A 14,844-nucleotide genomic window follows, 5' to 3' on the forward strand; every position below is an offset into this window, starting at 1 on the left:
ACTATCCGATATAATAAAATAAAGACTATTTCCTTCCATACATGTAATAAAAATGTGCCTTGAGATGGTCTCTTTAAGCTAGATGTCTGGGATAGAATTAGAATTAGTTTTTATGATTGCATGATGTTGACATCCTTGTTTTGCTTTCAATGACAGTACTATAACATCTATATACAATTACAATTGTTTGATTTATTACATTAAAAAATCACTTAAAAGTATACATATATTTTTTACTGTTATGAAAAATACAAACATGACATAAAAGACATATGTTTGGTTTAGAACTAACAATTTAGTTCAGGCATTCAATTTGAGGGTTTTTATTTAGGATTAAATTCCATCCAGAATTAATTTTATAATTATTAAAACAGTTCTATAAATTTTAAGTTTTAATGTAAACAATCATATATTTATTAAAACAGTTATATAAATTTTAAGTTTTAATGTAAACAATCATTCATTCATTCATCCATTCATTCATTCATTATTGAGGATTCCACCAGAATTGTAAAATTGTTTAATATAATATATTATTTGATAATTTTTTAAATCTATGTCATAATTTTACACTTCTAAATTCGCAGCCTTATTTTGTTATGGGTGAAAGAACATGTACTAAATAATACGAGTGTAAACACCGTACTTTGGATAGAGAGATGGGTTGGTGGTATAAAGGCAGCAATGAATGAATGAACGAATGAATGAATGAATTGAATGAATGTATGAATGAATGCATGTTTAATGATACCCCAACATGAAAAATATATCGGCTATTGGGTGTCAAACTATGGTAAATGCAAAACTTCAAGTGATAACGACAGCAATTCTTTTAAACAAGTTCATACAAATGTATGCAAAACAAAATTATCTTTACCTCAAGTATGATTTGGGCTAACCTATTTTTAGTTTACCAGAACAGTTCCTTATTTCAAAACCAAATCATTTTGCTTAACTCTAGTCTCATTAAGATCATGTAGGGTGTATGCCACCATATCAAATAGATGACAGTAGTAGTATAGAGGCTAAAACTACTACATAGAGCATTTTCATCAACATATACACCATGGATATAAATTCTATATCACCCAACACATTTAAATCTTATGCATCCAGCTTTACAATTAGAAAATATTATCACTATTATTATTCCAACATAAAATTTATCATTTTGAACCTTGTATGTTTCAACCTTAGGATCTCACACCTCTTTCAAGCAGAATAGTAGTTGGTACATTGACACTGGTTTAAATTAAAATGCTGGTATTTACTGACCAGATGAAACAGTCACGTTTGCCACCAATGTCAGGACTGATAGCATTAAGTGTAATGAAACGTTGTGTGCACCTCAAACTTTGGCCCGCTGAGATACTGTTTGGTGTATTACTAACTGTGAATGAGTGAATGTAAAATGGGTTATGCAAACTAGTCTTTTAGAGGCCTGGGCCCGTGTTTTCGAAGCCATCTTAGCTACGATATGTCATAAATCCATCGTAAGTAACTCAAAAATATCGTAAATACATTCTAGATCCTACAACAGATTCCTTATTAAGATAGAAAAATATGTTGTGTGACAACCTTAGGGCCATTCAAATATTATGTAATGCTCTAGGGGGTGGGTGAATGTATGTCCAAACGTTATGTAGTGTTACATGGGGTGTGTGGGTGTACATTACATAATACATTTTTTTATTATTAAAATATTTTGTATTTTAATGGGGTTTTTTTTTCTCATAAACACTATCACGGCAACAGTGAATAATAAAGTTCTTGCTATAGTTCTTCCCATAGGGAATGCCATTTTTCATGCTATGACATATACTACAAATTTCCAAGCGATTATGTTCTAAACTTCACACAAAAATACAAAAAAAATAGTTATTTCCAAAACACTTTTACTTTTCTTCTTCAAACCAAACTGAAATTAAAAAAAAAAAAAAAAGAAGCTTTGTAGGAGGTTGGGACAAAGTATAGATGAAAACATGATGATGATTATAAATCAAGTTGAAATACATGCATATCTGCTCTATTGGCGTAGCCAAGATTTTAGATGGGGGGGCAACCCACATGATTTTATAAAATTTAATAGTTTGAAAAACCAAACCAAATCAAATCAACCTACATGTATATGTACAGGTTACAATAAAGTTACGGGCTTGGTAATCTATAGGTGACAACACATGTATCAAAATTCCTTCACACTCTAAGGTTTATATTCATTCACATCACTGTTCTTCTTGAACATGTATATATGTATTTTATATTTGAATTAACACACGAATAATCCACGTTTTGGTTGTTTAGTTTTTGTTTAATAAGATTCTGTGGAGGATGGAGTACCATTCCTGACTCTTTTTTTTTTACATGTCGTAAGCTGGTAATTTGAACAGCCGTTTTCAACTTATTTTGATGCCTGAATATATATATTTTTTCTTTTCAGATTTTCTTCTGAAATCATTGGTTATTGTTGATATGCTTGAGACAGTAAAAACAGAAAACCATAATACAACTGCAGAAAAAGAACAGAAAACAAAAGTAATGAATTTAATTAATATAATATGCAGTGCTACATATTTTACTATACAAGACTCCAATATCCTCTAAAGCCTAGGAGGCAGGACATACCTCTAAAGCTTAGGAGGCAGCACATAAATCTAAAGCTTAGGAGGTAGTACATACCTCTAAAGCTTAGGAGGTACTACATACCTCTAAAGCTTAGGGGGTAGGACATACCTCTAAAGCCTAGGAGGTAGGGCATACCTCTAAAGCCTAGGAGATAGGACATACCTCTAAAGCCTAGGAGGTAGGACATACCTCTAAAGCCTAGGAGGTAGGACATACCTCTAAAGCCTAGGAGGTAGGACATACCTCTAAAGCCTAGGAGGTAGGACATACCTCTAAAGCCTAAGAGGTAGGACATACCTCTAAAGCCTAGGAGGTAGGGCATACCTCTAAAGCCTAGGAGGTAGGACATACCTCTAAAGCCTAGGAGGTAGGACATACCTCTAAAGCCTAGGAGGTAGGACATACCTCTAAAGCCTAGGAGGTAGGACATACCTCTAAAGCCTAGGAGGTAGGACATACCTCTAAAGCCTAGGAGGTAGGACATACCTCTAAAGCCTAGGAGGTAGGACATCCCTCTAAAGCTAAGGAAGCAGGACATCCCTCTAAAGCTAAGGAAGCAGGACATACCTCTAAAGCTAAGGAAGCAGGACATACCTCTAAAGCTAAGGAAGCAGGACATCCCTCTAAAGCTAAGGAAGCAGGACATACCTCTAAAGCTAAGGAAGCAGGACATACCTCTAAAGCTTAGGCGGCAAGACATGCCCCAGTGGTAAACCATTTTCCTGATATGTACTATCCCATCTGTAGGATGGTGCTTGATGATTCCTTGCTTCTAACTGAAAAGTGTAGCCCATGGAGTGGCATCATTGGGTTCCCTTTCTGATCTCATACATAAAACTGTGTCTAGTGCATCATTAAATAACACATTTCTTTCTTTCTAAAGCCTAGATCACATTATTTGACTCAACTGGAGCCAAGAGTCCAATGTAATTGATTCATTAAAATACACCTCACACTCAAATGTACAATCCAGTTGTGTTTGTTTCGTTTCATACAGTGTAATATCGGATTCAGTCTTCTGTTTGGAAAATATATCTTGTGCAATTGCATGTATTCATCTGCAGGTTATTGTACCCTGTCTCCTGTTATCCAGTTATTTGTTGTATACATGAACTGGAAGATTTTTACTGTTTGTACCAAATGTTTCATGTTCTCCATTCAAAACGAACAATATGATTTTGGCGTATGCTTTACATACATTCTGAATTGTATATCATAATTGTGCAACTTTTCGGTTATTTCTCTTTTACTAATTATGTCAGCTAATTTACTAATTATGTCAGCCTATGTTGTACAGAAACAGCAAATGAAGGTCACCTGAATGTCTGTTTGCCAGTTGTTTACTCAGAAGAACCTCAGTTATACAGAAAAGAAACAGCAAACGAATGTCACCTGAATGTTTGTTTGCCAGTTGCTTACTTAGACAAACACTGAAAATATATCAGGAAAACTTTTAAATTGAGAGAGACGGTCGAGAGTCTTAATTGCTCAAGAGATTAACAATGTACATGTATTTTGAACCGTTTAGAATTAATTCTCTCATAAGTTTGTTTTCTCATTTTTATGTAATTCTACTTTGTATGATGTATTGTCTTCGCATTAGCAGAAGCATCTACAAAAGATATCAAACTTCAGCTTATGTAGAGGCAATTAGATGCAATCCGTGAAGGATTCACAATTCTTAACTGATACACAGTGCTGATGTCAGACTGAATGGGTGCCAGTATCCGTGAAGGATTCACAATTCTTAACTGATACACAGTGCTGATGTCAGACTGAATGGGTGCCAGTATCCGAGAAGGATTCACAATTCTTAACTGATACACAGTGCTGATGTCAGACTGAATGGGTGCCAGTATCCGAGAAGGATTCACAATTCTTAACTGATACACAGTGCTGATGTCAGACTGAATGGGTGCCAGTATCCGAGAAGGATTCAGAAGTCTTAACTGATACACAGTGCTGATGTCAGACTGAATGGGTGCCAGTATCCGTGAAGGATTCACAATTCTTAACTGATACACAGTGCTGATGTCAGACTGAATGGGTGCCAGTATCCGAGAAGGATTCACAATTCTTAACTGATACACAGTGCTGATGTCAGACTGAATGGGTGCCAGTATCCGAGAAGGATTCAGAAGTCTTAACTGATACACAGTGCTGATGTCAGACTGAATGGGTGCCAGTATCCGTGAAGGATTCACAATTCTTAACTGATACACAATGCTGATGTCAGACTGAATGGGTGCTAGTAACCGAGAAGGATTCACAGTTCTTAACTGATACACAGTGCTGATGTCAGACTGAATGGGTGCCAGTATCCGTGAAGGATTCACAATTCTTAACTGATACACAGTGCTGATGTCAGACTGAATGGGTGCCAGTATCCGAGAAGGATTCACCCTTCTTAACTGATACACAGTGCTGATGTCAGACTGAATGGGTGCCAGTATCCGAGAAGGATTCAGAAGTCTTAACTGATACACAGTGCTGATGTCAGACTGAATGGGTGCCAGTATCCGTGAAGGATTCACAATTCTTAACTGATACACAGTGCTGATCTCAGACTGAATGGGTGCTAGTAACCGAGAAGGATTCACAGTTCTTAACTGATACACAGTGCTGATGTCAGACTGAATGGGTGCCAGTATCCGAGAAGGATTCACCCTTCTTAACTGATACACAGTGCTGATGTCAGACTGAATGGGTGCCAGTATCCGAGAAGGATTCACCCTTCTTAACTGATACACAGTGCTGATGTCAGACTGAATGGGTGCTAGTATCCGAGAAAGATTCACCATTCTTAACCTATTTATAGAGCAGTAAACATTTACTGATGTTCTTAACTAATACAGGTTTGACTATTACTTTTTTAATGACATCAGTGTAAACGTCTGCATTTATAGCTCAACATTAACATTTTCTATTATATTTTTGATAGTTTATGGAAGATGAGACATTTGCTCGTCTAGAATTCATGTTGACCGTATGGATTCAGTGAGCAAATGTTAATAGTAGAGGCAATATAATGGTTTGACACACCCCCTCCCGAAAAACAAAATTACTACAAAAGGTTTTTTGGTGGTTTTCGGTTTATTGAGGTGTACATTATAAAATACAAAACAATCTATTTAAATCAACCAATCAGAAAGTTGGAAAATTAGGTCAAATCCAATATGGCGGATATATCAACCTTTTGGGCTTTTTATCTCGGAAATGGTGCACCAAAAGCCCATTACATGTATTATTCCTGACTAGGAAAGTGACTGTGAGGTATCTAGAAACATGTCTTATTACTCTATGACCATATAGTGACATCGCATGATGCTATTATGACATCATATGTTCTGATTTGGTTGATAAATGATCCAATATGTCAAAAATAAAGTTGACTGAATTCTATACGCATTGCAAAAGATCAATTTCTAATGTTATTTTGAATAATGCTTCATTTCATAAACATGAAGTCAGGATAATCTGTGACATGTATTCCACATACCAACATTTCTCTTTTACACTTCATCACAGTCATATTCTTGTTCATCCATAAAATAGTTATGCAGATTTTCACATGAACTCAAATTGGCATGACCCGCAATCAGCTGTGCGTGGTAGTCCATAGCCCCTGCAACTACAACGTGGTGTTCTGCAGGCAGTTGAGCAGTTGCAATAGATCACTTTCAGAGATTGTCAGGGGCAGAATTCTGTGTCGACATTATATGGACTAAATGATTGTCTTCAGCTTTCCATCCCCAGTTTTACAGGATCCATGTTACCTTCCTTTCCAATCCATACTATGATCTGATAGTACACTCTGAGGCAGTGGAAGATGTTTATGTGTAAGAAACAATATGGCCGCAACAACCTTTTTTAGTGAAAATGTTACAGCACAAGGATGCAAGGGAATCTGTAGATTTTCCCCCAAGTTTTCAACGATGTCACTTGTCTGGACAGGTAAACTGGATGCATTTGAACAGAATTTTGGGGAAGTTTTGATGGCAGACTGCTTTCCAACACCAAAGATCAGGGCTTGCGCTGTCAGTAGCCAAATTAGTCATTGGCTAATTTTTACGAAAAATTACTAATGAAATTTGCAAGTAGCTAAAATTTTCTATCTTCTGATGTGAACAAACGGTTACATAATCTCTCCGACTCCTCAAACATAATACCAAATATTCAGTTAGTGTAATAGCAACCTCACGACCAGTAATGAGAAACGGTGGTTATTTTAATAATCAGTGTCATGGTTATTCATTTTAACGGCATGCATTCACCATGTACAAAATCAAAGTGTAACTTGTTATTTTAACTTTGGAAAGTCTTTGAACCAAAGTAATAAAAATAGACCGACAGTGCGTGTCAATTTGAATAAACATGTAGGCTATCCCATGGGCTGAGTTCAGCCAGACCGAGCGAAAACAAAACGTTCGCTAGACTGGTTTGTGCACTTCACATTAAACCAAATGGACATGATGGACACCAATCAAATAGTTTGCTGACGTTAGTAAGAATGTTCGTTGGCTGAACTGAGGTCACGTGTCAAGAGACATCTTTGTGGATATTAAACAATACAATTACACAGGAGCAAATCTTGACGTAAATTTGTAGAAAAACAAGTTGTTTGCATCAGTGAATACCTAACTGCAGTTTCATTTATTTATTTTTCTTTGTTAATTTTGTACCCATGGTCGGGAGCACGCATGCAGATCGCGATCGCAGGAAATGAGCATGCAGTATTTATACAAATTGCAGTTAAACGTACACTGAATAAAATTAGTTTACAATAATCATATTTGTTAGATAATGTTAGATATAAATTTGTAAGACTGTGATGTGACATTTAATAAGTTAGCTGGATTTTAAAAAGACCGTAAATTTTAATTTTATTAACGTTTTGTTTTTGTTTTATAAATGGAAATTATATACAGTCGAACTTGTATATAACAACCACTCAAAGGGACCAAAGGAAAGTGGCCGTTATGGACAGGTGGCCTTTATATAGAGGTCCCAAAATATTCAATCGAGACCCTAACAAATTATTTTTGCTGACAAATAGTGGTCGCTAGCCGCGTTGGACAGGTGGCCGTTCTATAGAGGTCAAATAAAGAAAGAAATGTGTTGGGGGGATATCAGGGTGGCCGTTATGGGCAGGTGGCCATTATATAGAGGTGGCCATTAGACCAAGTTCGACTGTATTATGAAGTTAGCATTCTTAGCCTAGGTATTTTACAAGCAGAAATCACAAGGATTTAACATGACGCTGAAATCAACAGCAACAAGGTGCAAATTATGAAATTTTGTTGGAGGTGGGGAATTGATGGGTTAAAGAAATAATGAGCTCTATATTAAAAATAAAGCTCTCAAATTTTTATTTGGGGAAAAAAGGAAGAAGGAAGAAGGAAAAAACAACTTCCTCCATAAACATCCATCCATCCTCATATTTCTATGTTTGTTAATTTAATGTCATAGACCTTAAAAGTGGGGGTGAGTGTATGAGGTACTGTCTTCCAACTCTGAAGATAATGCAACATCCCCCCCCCCCCCCCCTCCACAGCAGAAAAATCAAATTAATATAGTACTATATTAACAGCCCCTACTCCCATTGCTGTCTTTGATTTTGATCAGGTACTACAGTTTTGTTATTCAGATTTATTCCAGTTTGTACACAATTATCTGAAAAAGATGCATTTTCATATTCATATATAAATACTCTATACATTACTGCGTAAAACAATTTTGGCTAAAGCATTTTCAATATGGCTAATAAAAATATCATTTAGCTAATATTTTGGCTACAGGTATTTTTGATCCAGGGTGAGCCCTGAAAGATGCATAAAGTTCTATCGCAACTAGTTAATGCACGTGCAAAGAATAACTGAGAGCACAACCCACCTCCCAATAGTTTCATATGGTTAAGGTTATAAACTGTTTGAACAAAAGTGTAAGTCTTTACTGTATTTTTTCCATAATGGATCAAAAGACTGAGTGAATTTGTATCTTCCCCTATCAAAGTCATTGACTGAAGGTATACGGATTCTGTTGCTGCCATGACTATATCTACGTCAGCATTCCCCCATGACTTTATCACATTGCTATCCTGTTTTTTTCTCACTTGATCACAGTTGATCAGTCCTTGTTTGTTGCAATCCATTAAAAGAAATTAGTCCTTTTCCCCAGAAAACTTTGTATTTGCAGTAAAGTTGACAAGGTTGACTTTCCTCTGGTGACTCTGGTGTGTATTATCTTTAATGGATGGCCCTCCACCATATTAATCAAATACAACAGTTGTTAACCTGTCAGATACAGCTTGCAGGTGTATTATCCTCGACCCTTTGTGATCGGCCTTGACCAACGTTCTAGCAATCTGTATCGTTCTTTGGTAACAAAGCCATAACTGCTGGTCTTCGACCTAGCAGAAAGTTCAATCTTCTTTTTGTCTGTTTCTGTTCTTGGCTATAATTCCAAAGTCATAACACCCGTCAACAAAGAAGTGTACATATTTGAGTGATGCAAACACGGGATCATTATCCATCATGTCTGACACAGTCATGCTATTAAGCTATTTGTCCACAAGAAGATGGTCATGTAATGATCTGTGCACCGATTTTCCTGCCAGCATATGTACCAGGGCATTTTTTTTTAGTCCTTTGCCTTCCATCAGTCTACCAATTGTTCATAAAGTACATTCATGAACGTGTGAAAACTGCTGAGCATCAAAACAATCATTTTCAAATTACTATTATTTGGGGCATTGCGGCATTCTTTTCAAACGATTACACTTCACTATATGAGGAGCTAAACCCCATTTCTGAAAGAGTGTCTTATGAGGAACCAAGATCGATATAAATGGTGCATCTGGATAGCAAGTCCTATCTGTAATGACACCACAACAGCACTAGGCTTAACAGCTTGAATAATTGACTGACCAATCCTGACACTTTTCTCCAAATACTTTTTCCAACAAATAGCAAATCCAGCATCGTATGAAGGGAGTCTGGAATGAATTGGAAAGCAGAATCCAGTGTCAGTAACAAGCAATATTGGTTTTGAAATGTCACATTTGATAAGTCTGGCACCAGTTTCAGTTATTACCCTGAGATTTCTCATCATATACATTGACTCTTTTGAAGTAAGACCGAAGTATTTGTGTATTTTTCTCTCTCATAGTCACTAAGTGATGAAGGCCTTCCTCTCCTGCTTTATATGGAATGTCCATAATGGTCCTTTAGTTTGACCTTAAGGTAGTAATTTCCATATGGAAGAGAATCTTTACAGCATAAAAATGCCTTCATTTTACACCTCAGGTTAGAAATTACTAATTGTTCCTCATCATTAGCCTCTATGTAGGAACACATCTTGAGAAAGGCTTGTTCCTGGTCTTCATTCTTGGGTATTTCAGATTTTCTGTGCTTTTACATGTACCTTGGTGTAGTACTAAAGGGCATATTTCAAAAGTGGTTGCAACCCAGCCCAAAATTCAAATTAGCAGCTCAAACTGGATTTTGTCTTCAATAAGTTTGTACATTTAAAACAAACGCCGTTTAAGCTAGTATAAACATTAGGAATACCAGAAACGCATAGCGTACAAACATTATTATTCTATGTTACTTACAAACTTATTCTATTTACATTCGGGTAAAGCAAAGTAGTGGACAACAGTCAGTGTATACGGTGCCTGTATTTTGCACATACATGTATATTATTAAGTATGTATTACACATTTTGAAATGACTTCGGTACAAATTATGACACTAAACTGTCAGGAACTGGGAGATCCGGCAAAAAGGAAAGATGTATTAAATTATCTGAAACAAAAGAAATATAATATATATTGCTTGCAAAATACACATTTCATTAACGAATTGGAACCATACATAAAAGCACAGTGGGGTTACATTTGCATTTTTAATTCCTACTCTAGTAACTCCAGAGGTGTAGCTATCATGTTAAATAATAATTTTGAGTGTAAAATTAATAAAACCAAAACGGATAATTCTGGAAATTACATAGCAATGGATATAGCTATAGAAAATACAACAATAACGCTATTAAATATTTACGGACCAAATGAAGTTAACCCTACCTTTTTTGAAAATGTTCTGAAAAATATTGAAGACTTTGAAAATGAACAGTACATAATTTGTACCCAACATTAAGAATGTATACATGGAGAAAGAAAAATCCTGTTAAGCAGGCGAGATTAGATTTTTATTTGATCTCTAACAATTTGATGACACGTGTACAACAAGTAACTATTGATAATAGCTATAGATCTGACCATGCAGGAGTGATTTTAAAATTAAAACTAAATGCTATTAAAAAAGGTACAGGTTTGTGGAAATTTAATACTTCTTTATTAAACGACAAAGAGTATGCTAAGATAGTAAAAGAAATAATAAATAATATAAAAATGCAATATGCTGTCTCGGTATATAATATAGATAAAATAAACACAATTCCAAATGACACACTTCAATTTACCATTAATGATCAACTTTTCTTGGAAACGCTATTAATGGAAATCAGAGGGAAAACGATATCATATTCTTCCGCCAAAAAAAGGGAAAAACAAAAACTGGAAACTAAACTGTGTGAAGATATTAAGGCGTTAGAAGAAAATGCAGCCATAAACTTTAAACAAATAGAAGAACAAAAACAAAAATTGGTAGAAATTAGAAAAGAGAAATTAAAAGGACATTTTATTAGATCTATAGCTAATTGGGTAGGAGAGAAACTTTCAAACTATTTTTGTAACATGGAAGCAAGAAACTTTCATAGCAAATTAGTTTCCAAAATAGAATTAAAAAACGGAAATTTAATCACAGACCAAGCTGAAATATTAAAAGAAACAAAACGTTTTTATGAAAAACGGTATTCAAAACAGGAATCTGAATGTGAAGATATAACAAAATTATTTGAAAACTGTAATTTTAATATTCTCTCTGATAACGAAGCAGCAGAGTTGGAGGGGGAATTTACATAGGCTGAAGCTTTATTATTTCTTAAAAATATGAAGAATAAAAAAAGTCCTGGTTCTGATGGATTTCCAGCAGAATTTTTAAAATTCTTTTGGCTTGATTTGGGGCACTTTGTAGTTAGATCCATCAATTATAGTTACAGTATTCAAGAAATGTCACATGTACAAAAACTAGGCATCATAACCTGCATACCAAAAGCAAACAAACCTAAGCAATTTTGAAAAAATTGGAGGCCACTCACCCTTTTAAATTGTACTTATAAAATAGCATCTGGTTGCATTGCAAATAGGATAAAAACCGTATTGGACAAAATTATTGAAAAAGATCAAACAGGATTTATAAAGGGGAGATACATAGGAGAAAATATAAGGTTGATATATGACATTATGCATACACAGAAACATAAAAAATACCTACATTTTTATAATATGTGCAGAAATACTGGCCATTTTATTACGCAATAACAAGAATATTAAGGGAATTTATATTGATGGAGAAGAGTATCTTATTTCGCAGTATGCAGATGGTACTACATTTATTTTGGATGGATCTCCCGAGTCACTGTACGGCACACTTACTACTCTAGACTGCTTTGCAAAAATATCAGGCTTGAAGCTAAATTATTCTAAATCAAAGACAATATGGATTGGCAGAAAAAAATTCTCAAATGAAGTCTTTTATCATCATAGATGGAAATTAGAATGGGGTTCAACTAAGTTTACTTTATTGGGAATTCGCTTCTCTTTAAATCTAAAAGATATAGTTAAAGAAAATTTTGAAACATAAGTATTAGAAATGGAAAGTACAATGAAAATCTGGAGTGCACGAAAATTGACGCTATTAGGCAGACTCACTGTTTTGAAAACATTAATAATACCCAAAATAATAAATTTACTAATCTCATTACCAACTTCTTCTGAACAATTAGTCCAAAAGTTAAAAAACTGATTTTATAGTTTTATATGGGAAAATAAACCAGAAAAAATAAAACGTGAAACTATAATTCAAGATTATCAAAACGGAGGATTAAGAATGATTAATATTTCAATTTATATAACAGCCTTAAAATCAACATGGATAAGAAGACTACTTACAAATGATTCAAAATGTATACATCTTTTTTCATCTATTACAAAGGTATCAATACATGATTTAATTATATATGGGGATCAATTTGTTAGCAAGAAAATGCAAAATACAAATAATCCTTTTTGGAAAGATGTTCTTGAAAGCTGGAGAAAAATTCAATGTGAAGAAATCATTGAAAGTATAGACGACATAGTTGGTGTCAATATTTGGCACAATAGTAAAATATTAAAAGATAAAAAACCTATTTTTACAAAAAGTATGCTGAAAAGGGAATTATTTTTATAAATGATTTAATTGGTGTACATGGTGGCTTTGTAACTGTTGACAAATTTATGGTGAAGTATAATATAATAACCAATTTTTAATTAATTAAAGCAGTAAAATGTTTCATTGAAAAATATGGAAAATTAAATTGTCAAACTCTGAATTTTTTCCCTAATTATAAACCAGTTTATCCACAAAAGTTATAGCAGATTTTAAAAGAGAAACAAGATTGCAAGGAACAATATAAACTGCTATGCAAAACATCACAAATACCAAAATCACAATTAAAATATCAGGAAAAAGGTTTTAACTATTCATTAAGGGAATTAAAAATATATTATAGCATACCCTTTAAATGTACTAGAGATACAACTTTGCGGTGGTTTCAGTACAGAATATTGCATCGAATACTCGCAACTAACGATTTTTTATATATATTCACTATATAGATACCAATAAATGTACTTTCTGTAATGGAACACTTATTCTATGATTGTCATTTTGTTAAAAAAAAAACTATGGAAATCTATTGCAAATTGGATAACAAATACTATGGGTGAACATATTACTTTTGATAAACATATAGGTATCTTAGGTTTGCCTAATGAACAAAACAGCAGTGTAGTAAATTGGATGATTATTAATATAAAATATTATATTTATTCTATAAAAATGCAAAAACAAAAATTGAACTTATGATCATTACAACGGACAATTAAAAACAAATTAGAAATTCAAAGGTGTATTCTGCTTAAAAACTGGGGGGGGGGGGGGGGGGGGGGGGGGGGGGGGGGGGGGGGGGGGGGGGGGGGGGGGGGGGGGGGGGGGGGGGGGGGGGGGGGGGGGGGGGTTAGTGAGTAGGTGTGTAGATGAGAGAGTTTTTTGAATGCAGTATATGTTTTAAACATGAACATTGTGTACATGTAAATAGTCTGTATATACAGTGTGTATATATATGAATATATATATATGAAATATAATTAAAATATGTGTACGTCAGTGAGCTCAGGGCACCTCAACCCTGACACTGCCAAATATTTCTGGGGACAATAAAAAAAAAAAAAAACACCCAAAAACCCCCATTAATATTCTAAGAAAGAAAATGTAATTAATATCTGATTTTATTCATTAAAAGTCTTGTTAGACGGGGGCATGTTTAAATGTCTGTAAAATCAGGAATGTCCCTTTATGAGTCATGACTGTCATTCCTTAATAAAGTATAATGATGAAAAAAGCACTTTAAAATATATATCCCAGTGTGGTATGACGTGTTCATTAAAGTTCAGGGAACATTTGCTTTCAAAATTTTGATTAGCAATGGTCACTAATCAATATGAAAATTGATTAGCGATTAATAATTTTGTGTAGCATTTTTTTTTTAAATGTATTTAAATGATAAATTAAATATAAATTAAATATTAAACAGACAATTTTTAAATAACTTTTATATCATTTATTTATTGCAACTTCAGGAAGGAGGAGGAACGTATCAAGAAAAAAAAGATACCAGGCAAAACTTAGAAAAACAGGACTTTGGCAGTACAGGGATATCTATTCCCAGATGTATTTAACATGTTCTTGGTTGTTAAGAATGGCCTTCAAAATTTAATAATTTAAAAAATATGGATCGAGAAATTACACAATACATTTTAGAAGTGTGTCACGATGCGATACTGAACAAAATATTCCCTGAAGTTATACTGATAAAATGAATGAAATTTTATTTCCATCCGACACCAAAACATAATTTCCATCTAACACCTAAAGTGCTTATAGAAGACAAAGGGTTAATCAGAGAAGTAAATTTGTTAATCTAGATTTCAAACATGTTTCTTGGTTACGAAAAAACATTGGTTAATCAAAATTCCCGCATATACTTTTGATGGAA

General features: G+C 34.2%; 1 protein-coding gene across 1 annotated transcript in view; it reads left to right on the top strand.

The window, feature by feature from the left end:
• Positions 1-14,844, top strand: part of LOC121383694 (sperm receptor for egg jelly-like) — a 183,480-nt gene that overhangs the window by 128,202 nt on the left and 40,434 nt on the right. The window contains exon 12 of the mRNA XM_041513788.1: positions 2,441-2,535. Within this exon, the coding sequence (XP_041369722.1) occupies positions 2,441-2,535 (95 nt within the window). The remainder of the gene's footprint in view (positions 1-2,440; positions 2,536-14,844) is intronic.

Source organism: Gigantopelta aegis, chromosome 10, assembly GCF_016097555.1.
Source record: "Gigantopelta aegis isolate Gae_Host chromosome 10, Gae_host_genome, whole genome shotgun sequence".
NCBI lineage: Eukaryota > Metazoa > Mollusca > Gastropoda > Neomphalida > Peltospiridae > Gigantopelta > Gigantopelta aegis.